General features: G+C 45.3%; 1 protein-coding gene across 4 annotated transcripts in view; it reads left to right on the top strand.

Moving 5' to 3' along the window:
* Positions 1–14,398, top strand: part of Ptpn3 (protein tyrosine phosphatase non-receptor type 3) — a 146,822-nt gene extending 132,424 nt beyond the window's left edge. For all 4 annotated transcript variants that reach the window (XM_070011337.1, XM_070011346.1, XM_070011355.1 and 1 more), the window contains 7 exons: positions 399–489; positions 761–822; positions 2,410–2,556; positions 10,179–10,307; positions 10,621–10,766; positions 11,212–11,347; positions 13,038–14,398. In XM_070011337.1, coding sequence (XP_069867438.1) covers positions 399–489; positions 761–822; positions 2,410–2,556; positions 10,179–10,307; positions 10,621–10,766; positions 11,212–11,347; positions 13,038–13,115 — 789 coding nt within the window. In that variant the 3' untranslated portion in view covers positions 13,116–14,398. The remainder of the gene's footprint in view (positions 1–398; positions 490–760; positions 823–2,409; positions 2,557–10,178; positions 10,308–10,620; positions 10,767–11,211; positions 11,348–13,037) is intronic.
* The last annotated feature ends 3,238 nt before the right edge of the window (positions 14,399–17,636 follow it).

Genomic DNA, 17,636 nt, shown 5'->3' with positions numbered 1-17,636 from the left:
GAATCCGTTTCTCCTAGAATTATAGAATCTCGATTGGGATGACTTTTTCGCGTATTAATATAATAACTCTAAAGAGTTAGTATGATTTGGTGCCATGCACCAAAAGCCATTTTTTTTTTGTTTTGTTTGTGCCAGTCCTGGGGCTTGAACTGAGCGCCTGAATACAGCCCTGAGCTTTTGTGCTCAAGGCTAGAACTCTACCACTTGTGCCACATTTTACTTTCAACTTTTGGTGGTTGATTGGGAGATAAGAGTCTCACGGACTTTCCTGACCAGGCTGGCTTTGAACTGGGATCCTCAGATCTCCACCTCCTGAGTAGCTAGGATTAGAGGTGTGAGCCACTGGCACCTAGTTCAAAAGCCATTTTTATGTAATAATTTTTCATGTTTGTGTCTAGCAACTCTACAGAAAGAAGCCTGGTCTGCCCATCACATTTGCAAAGCTGCCTCAAAATTTGGACAAAAATCGATATAAAGATGTACTGCCTTGTGAGTATCTGGCCTGAATGCCTTCTTCCCGCCTTACACTGCGATAATGTTTCCCCTTTTCAAACAGATTGTCTGGTATTCTGGAACGGTTTTCAGTGTTTCTGTAAACACCACCGTCTTTATTGCAGCCATCTCAGACTGGGAACAGTTGGGGAATAGTGTTTATGCTAATGAGGAGAGAGCCACAGATGGGGCTGGGAACTGAACCCTTGTTTACTTAATATGATAAAAATAACACCCAGAATAATCGGTCATGTTTTCTCTTTCACAGATGACACCACCCGGGTAACGTTGCAGGGAAACGAAGATTATATTAATGCGAGTTATGTGAATGTAAGTTAGAAATCTTAGTAAAAAGAAAGAACACATTCATTGGGCTAAGGAGAACGGGGACCCAGCCATTGCCATTGATAAGCGCTGTCCTGTTGGCTACCTCTCTGTAGTGCAGCAGCCACGGGAGGGAAGGCACAGCGGGCTTGCTTTACAGGGGAGGAAACGAAAGTCCCGAGAGAATGAATAATAACAAAGCTAAGAAAGGATGAGCACCAAAACACCCTGTGTTTCTAATTCCATCATCCCCGGTGTCCCTGTACGGGCTCACTTCCTTTTTATTTCTGCTAGTGGTATGTTTGTAACTTTCTGTGTTTTTTCCCCACATTATTAGTATCACCCTGTTTAATAACAACAAAAACTTAATAATAACAAGTAACCACTTGTTATAATCACTTACTTCTTGACACTTCAATTGCTTCATCTAAACCCTGGGTCAGCAAAGTTTTTCTGTAGAGGACCAGTAGGAGCTCTCTCATCTTCACATTGAAAATGTAACCACTGAAACAACAAATGCTGAAAACCACTGTTAGGTTTCAAAGTTGCAGACAGATGTGGCCCTCAAGCCTTCATTAGCCAAATCCTGATCCAAACATAATCATGATTTCTCAGATTAGTCCTCAAATTATGGCAAAATAATTAATTACCCTAGTAAAAACTGGTCTGAAACAAGTGAGTCCACTTGCTTCATAGCATCTTTAGGATTAGTGGGCTCTCACTTTAACGTATAGTTTGAGGAATGGTGGGGTGGTAACCCCATGAAGTCCAGTGCCTTTATGGTTGAGGAGTCATTGAAGATGTGCTTCACTGAGGAATGAATGAATTGCAGTGCCAGTCCAAAGCTCAGTCTGTTCTGAGTGCTCTTTTCTAGAAAGGACTCAGTCCTGAGGGGAAAAGGTAACCACAGGGCAGGATGGAAGAAGTATTTACTTAAAACATTTAACACCAACATTGTTCAACTTAATGGTATAGTCATTGGGAGCCATGTCGGAAGCAAGATGCATTGAGTTGGTGGCATTAACCTGCATAGTTGATGTTTATTTTAAAGAAAAGTAAATAGTTCCTACTGTATTTTGGTGGTGTATAAAGAATATCCTTGCAAGTGACATTGATCAAGACATACTGTATTATAAACTGCTTCATAAACTGCAACTCCTTTGTACAACTAAAGATAATTTTTAAAAATGTTTAAAGAATATCCTAATGAAGCCATTAAAAAAACCAACTATGTAGATTTTTATGGAAACCCTTACATGGGGAAAGACTTAAATGTAGGGTTGGCACATATGGCTGGAAATGAAGATAACTAATGTTGTCTATATTTAGACTAGACCAATTAAAGTCAATTAAACTCTTGGCACCTTGCAGGGACATTTCAAGTTTTGCCTACTGACTATCATACAATTTACTCTTAAAGTTCCTGATGCTAGCATTATTCAATGATTGGTAGAAATCACTTCTTTGATTTATATCTTCTTCACTGATTTGATTGAGATATTTTCTGGTGTGATTCAACTAGCAATTAGGAGAATTCAAAGTGTAGAATTGGTGGCAGTAACAGAGTCTAATGCTTTACCAATCTCTTGCTAGATGGAAATTCCTGCTGCTAACCTTGTGAACAAGTACATTGCCACTCAGGGACCCTTGCCACATACCTGTGCACAATTTTGGCAAGTAGTCTGGGATCAGAAGTTGTCACTCATCGTCATGTTGACAACTCTCACCGAGCGAGGGCGGGTAAGTGACTTGATTTCCAATTCAAATGGATACAGTGTCACACTATGTTATGTGGAACGTGACTCCTCTCTGCTACCCCCAAATCTCCTGTCTGCCGTCTTCAAATGTGCAGTCTGTCTTCCTGCCCACTCTAGCAGACATTCATTCCAACAAGCCAGAAGGCAATCCTCCTGCTTTACCCCACCTGCCCCAGACCTCTGTGTTGGCTTTGGCCTTGCCTACCTGGAGCAAGTTCTGCATTTGAGAGAGAAATGTGTACTAGCAAAAAATGTCTATAAAAAGTCAAGTTGTGGAAGTGGTGCTACGGTTCAAGTGGTAGAGCTCTAGCCTTGAGCTGAAGAGCTCAGGAACAGCACCCAGGCCCAGAGTTCAAGCCCCACAACCGACATAAAAAAAAAAAAAGACTTGACTTTGGGTTGGGAATGTGGCTTAGTGGTAGAGTGCTTGCCTGGCATGCATGAAGCCCTGGGTTCGATTCGTCAGTACCACATAAACAGAAAAAGCTGGAAGTGGCACTGTGGCTTAAGTGGTAGACTGCTAGCCTTGAGCACAGAAAGGCTCAGGGACAGTGCACAGGTCCTGAGTTCAAGCACCAGGATTGGCACCAAAAAAAAAAAAGTCAAGTTGTATTATTGTTCCATTTTCTACAGAAATAGAGCAGGTGACATCACAGAAATCAGTGCGTGAGGACTACTTCTATCATGAATTCCTTGACCTCTGGATATATCTGAATATCTTTATTATGAAATGTATATTCAGAAACACATTCCAGCACCAGAAATAAATTTGTTTGAATAATCTGTTTGCCACTTCCCCCATGGCTCCTTCCCTAGTGGTTGTGCTCAGTGCTAAAGTCCATGTTGAAAATGAGAGTGCATATGACTTGGGTAGTACCTTTGAAGAGGTTAACCTGAAACCACAAAATAGGAATTCCTACTAGTTCTACAGAATCCCATGCATTTAGACAGCTTTTATATATGTTGTCCTAGATAAATAGATCTCTATCTCTGCTTAACCACTCCCAAGATCCATCCTGTGGCTGCTCAGGTCTGACTTTCAAAACTTCCTCTTCACAATGAACGTGTCACTGTTGACCTCCATCCCATTTAGTTGTTCTTACATGGAAGACACAGAGTAGGTTCCCCGCTCTTCTGTGTGATGTCCCTTCAGATATCTGAAAATAGCCTTGGGTTTCCACTAAGATCAGAGCTTGTGTAGACATTGTCTTGAAATTGCCATTGAGCCAGGCTCCCCTAAATATACAGTGACCACCTTGGCCAAGTTGATGCAGAAAGAGACAATACAGCTGAGCCCTGAAGACTCACACCTATCACCCTAACTACTCCATTGGCTGAAATCTGGAAGATCGTAATTCAAAGTTAGCTGAGGCAGAAAAGCCATGATATTCCAAATCCAAAAAATAACCAGCAAAAGGCTAGCCTGGAGGTTTGGCTCAGGTGAGAGAGTACCAGCTGAGCTAGTACAAAGCCCTGAGTTCAAACCTCAGTACCAGCAATAAAGAAAAAACAATGAGACAATACGTATAAAGAGCTTAGGCAATTCTCTTCTTCAGGTATCTGGCAAATGCTGCGGTGGTGCTGTATTGTCACCAGCAGCAGCAGCTGTATTCAGTCCTCACCTCTGACCTTTGGGCGGCGCTTTGCCGCTTCCTTATTTCATGGCATCAGTTAGCTTCTAGTCACAGATTTGGTCAGAATTTTTTTTCTTATCACATAAGCTGTTGATAGGAAATAGTGAAGAGGCAGTAGTAGAAACTTCTTCCGAAATGCTGCTCATCAAAGGCAAGGAGAGTATGCACTGCCCTGGACAGGGGGCGGGGGGGGGGGGGGTGCTAGGCAGCTCTGTTCCTCTCCTTCCATTTCTCTATCTCCACCACCCAGTTACATGGGAGACTGAGTTATGACTGGAATTACTATCTACAGCTTTGTGGCAATTAACTGATCTCTCTGGAAGCATCAAAACTGCCTATGTTTTAAGAATAAATGAATGTACTTGGATCTTTTTTGGTCAGTACTGGGGCTAGAACTCAAGGCCTTACCCTCTCCACTAGTGTCATGCTTCCACTTCCGTTTGGGTGGTTAATTAGAGATAAGTATCTCAAGGAATTATCTTCCTGAGTTGGTTTCAAGCCACGATTTTTAGCTTCCTGAGTAGCTAGGACTACAGGTGTGAGCCAGTGGCGCTAGACACTTGGACCATTTTTTTATATGACTTGGGGAGCCTCTGTTCCCTAAGTCAGCTTGTAGTGCTATGTTTTTTCTAAAAGGCCTATGGCTATCTGGTTATGTGGTGTTGTAGGTAAGAAGGCAGAAAGCCATACTTCCCAAGATCAATACTGACATTACCACTTTCTACCTGTGTGATTAATGAGCTGTGTAAATGGTATAACAATAACCCCTATGGGAGAATTGGAGTTAATACAGGTAGCCTTTTGTAAAAGTAATTGGAACACGGAAAATGTATACATATTAGCCAGCAGTAGTAGTTAGTAACTTGGGTGCGAACCAAATGACTATTAGCAGAACTGTACTATATTTATTTTGTAGTCTGTTCATTGTTTTATTTGAATTGACTCATCTCATTTTTTTTTAGCTTTTATAAATTAAGGTGTATTTCTTAACTGGAAGTCCAAGTATCACTTGCCATAAATATAAAGTTTGCTTAAAATATGTAAAAGCACAAAATGATATTTATTAAGCTCTAAATTCTCTTGCTTTCCAGGCTCTGAACCTGAGGCCTACTCTTTCTTACTCTGTCTGTATTATAAAATAGAGTTCAAATATTAGGGATGTAGTATTAAAGTAATCCCAAACCCAAATCAGTCTCTCTCCATGGCACAACTAAAAATACTGCATGAAAAGAAATTACTCTCCCACCATGTGGTCCTGTACTGCTTAATGCAGATTCAGTCTCCCACAAGGCAAAGAAAGACTGGTGGGCTCAAGTCTTCTACTATTTTATAAATAGTAGAAGACATCACATGGTTGTATTTGTTGTGATAATCGGGTTTGAACTCAGGGTCTTGAGCTTGTTAAGTAGGTACTCTACCACTTGAGCCCTCTTTGCTTTATTTTTTTGAATAGGGTCTCCTACCTCTAGCCTCTTCTGTAGCTAGGATACATGGCCAGCTTGTTGGTTGAGATGAGGTCTTGTTAACTTTTTGCCCAGGGTAGCCAAAATCCATTGTCCTTTTTCATTCTGTGCCTCATGAGTAGCCAAGATTACATTCATGCACCAGTGTGACTGGCCCATAAACATCAAATCTTGTACATTGTCATTTCCTTCTCTGTTTCACTCAGCCCCATATTCTGTTATGTTGGATGTAAGTACTTTAGATTTTGGGGGGGTGAGCAATTTATGGAGGTGCCACTGCACTGTCTCCTGAGTTCTTTTACTTCATGGTGCAGCTCCTCAGAGCTGACTCCATTTGGGCTCAGCACTGTCACTGGCTTCTTCTTTCTCTCTTAAACTTCATTCTCCCCTTTCCAGCTGGACAGACATCCTCAGAAAAAGGAACCCCCTCAGGAGTGGTTGATGACAAGCGATCTACCTGGAATAGCAGCCACCTTCTTTTCCTGGCTCTACTTGTTTCAGCTCTGGGGAAAAAAAGGCCCTTTCTGCAGGCGAAAAGCCCTAGCTCTCTTATTCCCACTGGCTTGTCAGTGTCCACTCTGAACCCAGTTCATCCAACCCAGAACATTCCTTTGTTTCTAGCTCCTCCTCCTTAACTGCTCAGCTGCTTGCCTTGGGTTTTCTGAATTCGATTCCCCTCTCCCGTGAGGCCTGCCATTCCCTTCTACATGTCTGGCCCTGGGAAATAACTCTTTATCAGTTGTGAAAAAAAAACCTGTTCTTCCAAAACCCAGGATTCATGTTTCCACTCTCAGGTTACCACTCTTTGTCCTGCAATCCCCATGGTATCCTGGTTGCCAGTTCTTCCGGATTGTATTCAGAGCTGGTCATTCTGGGTGAACCGCTTTGCCACATTATCTTTTTCTGAGCGATGAATCTCCCAGTGCATCCTATTTCTTTTAGGATATTGTGCATTTGTCCCATATTGTGCTCACCCAGCAGGTGAGCACTGACCCCTTCCCAACCCCTTCCCAACCCCTTCCAGTCATGGTGGGGTTCTTGGAATTGCTCACTTTTCTCATTTCTGGTCACAGTGGCCTTCACTGTGATCAAGCTTAGGGGCATTCTTTCTATAGAAATCACTTCTCAGTGGGAAAAATCATTTTCCTTTTGCTTTGCCTTCCAGAAGATATTTCTTGAGGTTTCTTCTTGTTTTTATACCAATGTACTTAATAATACAGAAAATCTTCCTTCCCAGGCAGCAAATCCTTTAAGACACAGGCTTTGAGATCAGAGGTGGCATTTGGATTTGGAACCCTTGCCTTTAACTGGATAACTTCCTGCAGAACTCCAGCTCAGTGTCCTCATCACTGGCAATAGTCTCTCTCTCTCTCTCTCTCTCTCTCTCTCTCTCTCTCTCTCTCTCTCTCTCTCTCTCTCTCTCTCGGCTTGTTTTGAGGATTAAGCATGACCTCAGGATATATGGTGGTAGCTTATGTCTATAATCCTAGCTAATTGGGAGACTGAGCTTGAGAGGACTGAAATTCAAGGCCAGCCCAGGCAAGAAGTTTGTGAGACCCCTTTTTAATTAATAGCTAGGTATAGTGGTGGGAACCTGTCATATCCCAGCTGGCAGAAAGCTGAGCATTGAGAAAAATCACAGTTCTAGACTAGTATTAGACTTAGGCAAAAAATCCATAAGATTCCATCTCAAGGGAAGAAGCTGGGCATGGGGCTGTCTGCCTACTATCTGAGCTGCAGTGGGAAGTGTAAACTGGGGATCCGAGTCCAGGTGCAGCCCAGGAAGGAAGTAATAGTCAATCTTAAAATAACAAATGTAAAAAAGGGCTGAAGGCATGGTTAGCACCTGCCTAGGAAAACGTGAGGCCCTGAGTTCAAACCTAAGTATCACCCCACAAACACACACAGACACACGCCAAAATGACCTCAGACCTGTCTCAAGCTAAGTGTTTTGAGTGGGTCAGCAACTCTGGATTCTGTTGTCATCTCTGAACCACAGGCAGATGGCTTTTCTGTAATATCAGGGACCCCAGAGTGCCTTGAGGATGACAGGAAATGGTTTGAAGTGGCACCGTGCTCTGGAAACTCTTGTTATCTGTGCTTGGCAAAGTACAGGCTATGTGGCTCCCTCCCACCCCAGGGCACTTATTTCTGAGTCAGGTGTCATCCTGCCTGATGAGTGGTCCAGCAAATGAAACTGAATACTGACTTCCGCTGGCTCCTGGCCCAAATCAGCTCCTTCCTATCAGACATGTCTGCCCAAATGTCCTCACACAAGATGAGCCCAAAGCCACCAGCCACACACACATGCACACACCCATCCTCAGAGCCCACAACCCAGCCAGAGCCTCTATCAGCTCGCCCAAGTCAACAGTCTTTACCGCCCCCCCTACATCTACTCGTCGTGATTCACCCCCACTGACCACCATCTATATCCCACTCCACCCCCTCCTCGTATCCCCACAGCCTGCCTGCTGTCAGAGGCTTTGCAGTTCTCTGCGGGAACTGCAGCAGCCTCTCTTGTAACCACTGACCCAGTCTCTCCCTCAGCTAGTCTGGCCCTGAACACAGCTGGCAGCTGGCTTTGCCAGAAGGCGAGCCTGGGCCTGTATGTCCTGCTCCACAGACAGACTTGTCACTCTGTTGCAGTTGTGTGGGCTGTGTTGTGCCCTAAGCACACAGAATCCTCTTTACCGTGTATGTTCCACACCCTCTGCCTCACCCACCTGCCTAGGGAGCACCCTCGGCCTTCAGTCCCTGCTCCCGCCACCTTGTCCTGATGGCTACCGCCTCTTTCTGTCCACCTACCCCAGGTCTGGGAGCATCTCAAAGATAGTGCCATACTTGACCTGATTCATCACAACCCCCCCCCCCCACACACACAAACACCCATCCCAGGGATATTTTATTGACTGACCAAGAAAGCAAGAAAGCAAGCTCCTCCCAATAAAGCTGCCTTAAGAAGGTCTATGGCTCTCCCACACAACCCCATCTAGTTCATCTTCTGGGGATAATGCTCTTCCCCACCAAGAAGCCAGCCTTCAGCATGTTCCTTCTGCACTCTTTCCAAAGCTATTTCAATGGTCAGATTTCCCTTTGTGAAGTGTCTCCACAAAGCCTCTGGCTGGCTTGGGAATGGAAGGAGAGACGCACTTCCCGCTCAGCGGTCTGCATTCCTCTCACAGAATCTTGTCTAGGGGGATTTTATTCCCAGCACCCCCGTGCCCACTGGCCAGCTCCACTGAACTTTGTCCTCTGGTGACTTCCCTTTCTACAGCACCAGGCCCTTTGCCTGAGTTACCTGCCTAAGATCACAGCCTGGGAGTGAAATTCTGGCTCTGACCCCATTCCTATGCCTGTGATCTGACACAGGTCGACTCCTCCTCTGAGCCTCAGTTTATTCATATGAAAAGCAGACAACCAACAGCCATCTTGGGTTGTGTCTGAAGTCAAGATACCATTGTGCTCATGAAAAGCACCCTTCAGTGCTTAGTTCCCTATATTCTAAAGACAGTGGAAACAGGCTCAAAGAAATTAAATTACTTACCCAAGACATTCCAGTAGTCTAGCCGAGCTTTTTTTTTTGGGTCCGGTCGTGGGGCCTGAACTCTGGGCCTGGGCACTGTCCCTCAGCTCTTCAGCTCAAGGCTAGCGCTCTACCACTTGAGCCACAGTGCCACTTCCGGCTTTTTTCTTTTTGCTTATGTGGTGCTGAGGAATCGAACCCAGGGCCTCGAGCATGCAAGGCAAGCGCTCTACCACTGAGCCACCTTCCCAGCCCCTAGCCGAGCTTATTAATCAGCCAGGATCGACACCTAGATGTTCCACAAACAGCCTTTTCTTCCACTACACTGGGGAACCCACAGCTGTATTAAGTCATTAGAGACAGTGACAGAAGTCACTGCAGCTCTGGCCTTGGGCGAGCTCCTTGGTGTTCTGAGGCCTGGGATCCTAATCTTTTAGGGGAATGCTGGATCCATAGAGAATTTTCTGTGAGGGTGAAGGAGGGCCATCTCAGCATGGAAGTTTCCTTACTCACCACTTCTCAACTGGTACAATGTCTGTAATAAGGACAGTTGACCTGACCTTCAAGTAAGCCATACTCGCACACCCGTGCCGTCCCCCTCTTTTAAGTGAAAAACTGAACATCAGAGACGTCAAGTTGACTGTTTGCCGTCAGGTCTGGTGATGGAGATGATACAGGCTGGGCTCTGTCTGACCCAAAAGTGCCAGCCTGAGGTGCCTGCCTGTGGGGGAGGAGGGCAGAGGCAGGAAGATCTGCTGAGAGCAGAAAAGGGGCCTGAGGGACTTGGCTGGGCCTGAGTTAGAGGGGAGGCTGTTCAGAAGTTCAGAAGCCCAGGCCTATGTCCGAGGCCTGTGCCGGGCATCTATTAAAGGAACCCTGGGGAGGAAGAGAAGTCTCTTGACCTCCTGAAGCCTCCTGGCTGGGCTCCGCCCCCCTGCAGCCAGCCCCCACAGAGGAGGTCCACTCACCCTGTTTCTTACAGACCAAGTGTCACCAGTACTGGCCAGATCCTCCTGCCGTCATGGACCATGGTGTCTTTCACATCCAGTGTCGGTCAGAGGACTGTACCATTGCCTACGTGTCCCGAGAGATGCTGGTCACGAATACGGAGGTGAGCTGAAGTCTGAGGCAGTAGAGGGTAGGTGCCAGGTGGTCCCAGACAGCCAGGCCTGCTCTGTGGCCCCCTGGTGGTCAGGTCTGTAAGGTACCATGGCAGTAGGCAAAAGAGATGGGGAAGTCAGTGTTGGAGGAGATGGCTGAGCTGAGCCCAACAGGATGGGTGTCCCAGAGGAGGCGGCGGCGGCAGGAGTTAGCAGGTGCCACAGCGGAGCGGGACCCAGTGGGGGGAAACGGGGCCATCTAGGTTGGTTTCAGGCAGGGCCCACCGTCTTGATGAATTCACCGAAGCCCCCGTATCTCTGCAGACTGGAGAGGAACACACTGTGACACATCTCCAGTATGTTGCGTGGCCTGACCATGGCGTGCCTGATGACTCCTCAGACTTCCTGGAATTTGTGAACTATGTGAGGTCCCTGAGAGTGGATGGAGAGCCTGTCTTAGTTCACTGCAGGTACTGTGATTTTGTCCATGTGTTTGGGAAAGGCCTGGAGAAAAGCAGCAGATACCAATCCTACCCTAAATCCACCCCCCCCCCAAAGTTGTATGCTCTTACAAAGCCCTACAAACTCATAAATACACGAATGTAACCCGGAGCCAAAGATGAGAACCCTACCCTGCTCCCATCTGCCCTTCACTGCAAGTGTGACTAAGAAAGCATGGCTTTGGTACTTAGTACTGGGTGTCTCTCCTTCGGTTAAGCCCCAGTCTCAGGCCCTATAAGGAGAGGCTATCTTAGCCTAAGAACACACCCTGGGGAGGGGGGGGGGATACTTTGTATTCTTGAATACCAGACCAGGTTCCCTCTGTTACTGAGGACGCTGGCTAGCAGCTCGGCTGGGCTGTGCAGACAGGCTACTCCGGCAGATCCCAAGTCTCTGCTTCTCCTCCCTCTCTAGCGCTGGAATAGGTCGAACAGGGGTACTGGTCACCATGGAAACGGCCATGTGCTTAATTGAAAGAAACCTGCCCGTTTACCCACTGGATATTGTCCGGAAAATGCGAGACCAGCGTGCCATGATGGTGCAGACATCAGTGAGTAGAAATCCAATAATCAAAATAACCATAGTCCACATGTCCTGAGCTCCTGCTTGCTGGACACAGGCATGAGAAAAAGAGCTTTGTGATGAGCCTGAGACTTGAAGGAACTGAGTTACCTGCCCAAGGTCACAGAACTTGCCAGGGGCTCCAGACCCCTAAAGCCCACACCCATCCAGCCTGAGTTCTGCTGCCAGGGAGCAGCTCCACCTGCTTCTGCACATGGAGCCACAGCCCATCACTGTCCATCAGAAGTCAGCAAAGGCCTGGGGCTCCCCTGCCCCTCCCTCCCTCTTCTCCTCCTCTGGGCTGTCTCCTGATAACTGCACACTTAGCACCACAGATTTCCTCAAGAGGAAATCTCTAGGTTTTGCTCCAGAATTGCAAGAGAGGCAGGGTGGTAGTATAGAAAGAAATGGCTCTGGCACCTTTAAATGGTCTCTTAGCCTGTCTCATAGCTTCATCTCTCCATCCACAAAGTGGCCTCCATATTCACATGCACTCATTCGTTCAGCTGCTAATTGTGCAAGTGGGAGACACCTAAGCTTGCATCAGGTAGAACTGGGTTAGTCCTTTGTACATCTCAGCAGTGATAGGTGGATTCCGGGGTGTCTGAGAACATGCTGGAAAGCTATCTAAAGCAAACCTTGGAAAAATAAGGTAGACTTCCTGCAGAAGTGGCCTCCAGGCAAGCCCCCAGGGTAAGCAAGAAGGAGCTAGCAAAGCAAAACAAAGAACAAGAACTTTATGCTCCTACCAGCTCTGTATCATGGTCCTCATGGCTTGTGGACAGTTTGTGAGATTTCCCTAATGGATTGTGAGCCCTTGTAGTTGTATATTAGTTTGTGCCCAGGAACTCTGGTTATGACTTGAAGAAGAAAAAAGAAATCAGCATATCTATTTAAGGTCATTCTCTGTCTTGTTTAATGATATGGACAACTTGACTGCTGGGTAAGAAGAAAGAGCCCCTTACCTGGGCAGATGTTCCTGGCTGGAGAAGTTCTACATGCTCTTGATTCTCCTTGTATACTCTCTATGTTAATAACTAGCTCTGTGTATCTGAATCTAAGGATTCAGCTAGATCACAAAGGAAAACTATTAGGGGAAATTTTGCATCTATATGGAACGCATGCCCTCTTTCCCTAAGTCATCTGATATAACAACTGTGCACATAGCCTTTACATTGCATTAGATAATGTAAGTACCTAGAGGTGATTTAAAATATCTGTGTGGAGGTTGTTTATAGACTGTGTCAAATACTGTGCCAGTTTTTATTAGGGACTTGAACATCTGTGGATGTGTATATCTACAGGGGATCCTGGAACCAGTCTCAGAAACTGAGGGAAAGCCATATAAATAGCCATATCCTGCTGAGCATTTTTCAGTGACCTCCTTTTTAAGACAAAATCCAGACTCCTTACCCACACCCAGAGCCCAGCCCACCTGTGTCTGCACTTTACCCTATGCATACATAAGTATTCCAAGTCACAATAGGAGGATTTTGATGAGCTTCACTGGAATAACTAGCTCCTCACTTATGAGGCAGGACTTGAGTTCACCCCACTCTGCCCCAACCCATGGCCCAGGCTTTTAGCAAGTCATCAAGAACGATGCAAAGACTCCTGAGTACACAGCGGGATGCATCATTCCCGAAGATCCTGGACTTGACCTGTTTCTTCTTTTCCAGAGCCAGTACAAGTTTGTGTGTGAAGCAATCCTTCGTGTATATGAAGAAGGCTTAGTCCAGAGGCTGGATCCCAGTTAGGACAACTGTGAAGCATTCATTCCTCATTCCCCAGGGGGACACACTTTCCTCCACAGGCCTCAAGAGGAACTGGTTGCTGTGGGAAAGGGATGAATACATTTGAACCCAGGCACTTTAACTTTCTAAAGAAGAGGTATCCTGTACATAGGAACTGGTGTAGATATGCATGCAGCTATGGCTTCCTTTAGGCCAGAGAGAAATAAGCCAAAGGGATCTCGGTTTTGGTGCCTGTCCAAATGCCTTCCTCCCTAGACATTATCGTGCCCTGTCAGCCCTCCTAAGCAGCTGAGAGGGGACGCCAGCAGGACTGTTGACCCCCAGAAACCACCAGTAGTGTGGTTCTTAGGGTTGCTTGGGTGTTTTGTGTGTTGATATGCGTAGGACTCGGGGCTGAGCTTCCTAGGCCTCTTGGGCAGGACTGGAGCAGTTGGTATTCAACCCACTGCCTGCTGATGCCAGGGACTCCTGATGAATGTCCACACGGAGGGCGCAGGGGCTTCTGTCTCCTCCCAGATTCTGGAGAATCATCCCTAAGACGCCCCCGCTTTCCCCTTTCCCTGCTTCCCCCTTTCCCTGCTTCCCCTCCCCCACCATTTCAGGTTCACACCCAGTGCCTGAACCAGATTAATAATGGGTATTCAGGTGACTTTCAGCCAAGACTAAGCAGGCTCCATGTGAGCCTTTGTCTTAATGGAAGAAGCCAGAAGCCAGGTGTGTCTCTTGCCTCTGCCAGCCTCTCAGCCTCTCCCTGTCTACTCAGATGCCAGTACTGGACGCGCTGACTACTGAATCTACGACATGGATTTGCTGCTACTTCAATGAGACAATTTTCCAGGGTGGGGGGTAATGATAGCATCTAACTATTTCAAATCTTTGGCCCTTCTGAGAAAAGACATAGGAGTCACTGACCATGGATAACTCGGCTCCTCCCGAGTGCCCTGCGGGTGGGTGTGCATGTGTGTGCATGCACCCTCCCTGGGGTAAGTGTTCTCAGGATTCCTAACTCGATTCAAATTACTGTTGAGTTTATATAAAGAATGAGTCTCTGTATAGAAGAACAAATGTGTGCATTCACCCTCAGTTACAATGGTCTCCATTTCATTTCAAAGAAGAAGATCAGACTATCTGAATATACACACAATTTGATGTTAATTTATTCTCAGTTACCCCATGATTGTCCTAAGGAATTCTGCCTTTGTGAATACTGTGTTGATTTTTTTTAATTTGTGACAGGATTGTAGCAAATTATTATTTAAAGAAAATAAATTACATAAGCATTTCAATGTGGCATTTTTAAATAGCATTTTTTGTGTATCCAGAAGAGGAAGCTCAGCCAGTTTCTTAATGGTATTTATAGAAAAGGGATGTGCACATATTACAGTGCACATAATGAAATATCTTGGTATTTAGCAGACACTGGACCAATTTAAATAATTTCCGGTTTGAGGTAGATACAGACCTATCTAGAGGGGGCAAGGTTTCTAAAAGTTCTTTATTTGCAGACCCAGCATTTTTTTTCTTATTTCGTGTGTGTGTGTGTGTGTGTGTGTGTGTGTGTGTGTGTGTGTGTGTGTGTGTGTGTGTGTGTGTGTGTGTGTGTGTGTGTGTGTGTGTGTGTGTGTGTGTGTGTGTGTGTGTGTGTGTGTGTGTGTGTGTGTGTGTGTGTTGGTCCTAGGGCTTGAATTCAAGTGCTGTACTGCTTTTGGGGTCGTTAACTGAAGATAAGAGGCTCATGGACTTTCCTGCCTAGGCTGGCTTCAAACCTTGGTCTTCAGATCTCAGCCTCCTGAGTAGCTAGGATTATAGGTGTGAGCCACCAGCACCCATCTGGACCCAGCATTTCTACTGTAAACTTCCCATCTCTTCCCCATGCATTTACTACTAAATGGCATGAGTGGGAAGGAGGTGATACCCATTGCCCTTAACCCCATACTGTATTATAAGAAATTTCTGGAAAGTTGGGATAAAAGCTGAGAAATTGGTTCCTGATTCCACTCAATACTAACTAGCTCTCAAACAGGCACCAAGGAGTTGTAGCTCTTGTTTCCTCTGTTTTCCTCATCTGTAAAATAAGAGAAACAATACTAGGACTTAGGGTCAAACATGAGAACTGAATCAGTTCATGCATATGAATTTCAATCACTGGAATATCAGCTTGACCCTACTAGGGATAGGTAACCTGGAAACGTTGATTGCTCAAAGATCCCCCTGCCCCCAACACATCAAACAGAAGGAGAATCTTGTCAGGTTTTTATAGGAGAGCAATTTTCTTCTAGAACACATCAGCAGGAACATAAAGGATACCAGTGTAGCTTTGCTCAATCTGGACTCAGAAACATTCTTCGTCAAGCGCCAAAAGGAGGAGGAGAAGCTGGCTACATTTGAATACCACCAGGATATTTAGCAGATCATTGCCATTCGGTAAAAGTACATCAGCACCCTGAGTGCAAAAATGCTTGAAAAGTCTTAAGTATCCTTGGAGATGGGTGTTTTATTATTTTTAAAAACAAAACACTTTCATGTGGCTGTGAAAACACTGCTATTATGGTTACATACATTTTCTAAAAAGCTTTGAAAAGGTTGCCGCCAGCCTTATTCTGCCACTGTGTGGGCCAGCAGTTTCCAGCCCAGCACATGTTGCCAAGAAAGAAAGAAAAAAGATGAAATATTGGAAAAGGACAAAACAAGAAAATTACCTAAAGGAGCAAAATTTTTACAGAATACACAAGTAAATACTGTAGATGTGACCAATTAAAACGCAGAACTCAAGAACTGCTGGTTCACCATTTCTTGCACTTCAGCAATTTCTCTTAAGAAGTCTTTATTCATCCTAAGTGAAGAACTGCAGTCAAAGCAGGGTAAATATTTTGTCTGGGAAATTTGGCTAGATATGAATGGAGAAGCCATTAACATCCTACATTCTGGCACTTTCTAGAAGATCTAATTAGACACGTCAATGTGCTGGCTTAATCAGGATCGACTCCCTGCTGGTGTCGCTCTCTAGAACCTCCGTGTGGTGTTTTGACTTTCTAGAGAAAACAATTCCAGTTTGGTTGTGTGTGGTGAGGTGAGGATGCTGGAACCCAAAGTCACACCAATGATTAATTTCCTGCCACGGTCATTTATGTAGAGTATAAATTTTAGGGTAAATGTCCTTATGCTCCTGGTTGACGTATGTTTTTGTTACACAGAAATGATCACTTGGAGTAAGAGAGGCAATACAGAGGCAGCATCAATGGGAGACAATTGTAGAGGCAAGACTCAGTCCAGGCCTGGACCTAAGCAAAAGCTGTTAGACTCAGCTTCCTTTTATGTAGAAGGGGACAGTTGAGCTGGACTAGAAAAGATCAAGATTTTTCATCTGGGCTTCATATTCTAGAGAAGTCGAATTAATTCTTAACCAAATCTAGATAGCTACCATAGAGCAACGAATCTCACTGTCGTAACTTGTCCGAGAGCTTGCCCCTCAAACTGCGCTCTATTGAAAAGAAAGACAAGGCTTTCCACCTACTGCTTCTTGCCTGTCATCCTAGGGAGAGCCTACGTGGTGGACTTTTACCCAGGGAGCCAAACTCATGGGGTCTCACGCCAGCTGTCTTGCCATCTTGATAGCTCCTGTTCCATTTGGAGCAACCAAAGGATTGTATTAAGCCATATTGTTTTGAAAAGTATCTTAATTGATGAGCAATACTTTTTTTCTGTAAATATGGGAATGTTTTTCATTCTGACCTGTTCTTGCAGTGACTACTGGAGAAATAATTTTATCAATATAAAAACATTCAAGCTATGCAATACTCTTATTGTCTGTTGACATTTTTATTCTTCTGAATGTTTGGTTTCTGCTTCATTTCTTATTTTGCTTGCTTGCTTTCCTCTCCACACCCTCCCTCCCCAAATATCAATCAACTATTGAAAGAGAATCTTTTTTCTTCCCATCTCACGTTCTCTTTGGTTAGAAGCATGGGCCTACCATCCCCAGTCCCTATCTCTCCTTTGATCTTGTAAGGCCAATTCCACATCAGCATTAGATCCCATGGTCATCAGAGCAGTAGCTTAATCAAGGAACCAGCTTATCCTACAACATGTAGGGCTACAGGGTAGTTCAGCAGAGTCTTGTTGCTCTGCCATTCTCAGAGTACAACCTTTGTTCATATGGCAGCTGGGCCATGTTCATATGCCAACTAAGAATTGAAAGAAGGAGAGGGTAAAAGCAAGACTTTTACCCAAGGGATATCACCTGGATGTTCACCATCCCATTGATTAGAATTTCATCACAGGGCCATACCTGCTGGGAGGGTAATTTTTACTCAAAACAACCATGTGCCTAGCTACAATTTGAGAAATGAGAAAAGAATGAACTTGAGGGAACAACCAGTGGACTCTGTTGTAGCTCAGTCCTTTGCTCTTCTTCCCCCCACAAGGAACCTGTCCATCTTTTCCCCCAAAGGAACAGCAAACTATACAAGAAGCTAAGTAAAATCATTTAGGGGGGGTTATTTTGAGGGGTGGTTCAGATGACTT

The sequence above is a fragment of the Dipodomys merriami genome, unplaced genomic scaffold, assembly GCF_024711535.1.
Source record: "Dipodomys merriami isolate MVZ:Mamm:240054 unplaced genomic scaffold, mDipMer1.0.p SCAF_11, whole genome shotgun sequence".
NCBI lineage: Eukaryota > Metazoa > Chordata > Mammalia > Rodentia > Heteromyidae > Dipodomys > Dipodomys merriami.
This window is presented reverse-complemented; position numbering and strand designations above follow the sequence as displayed.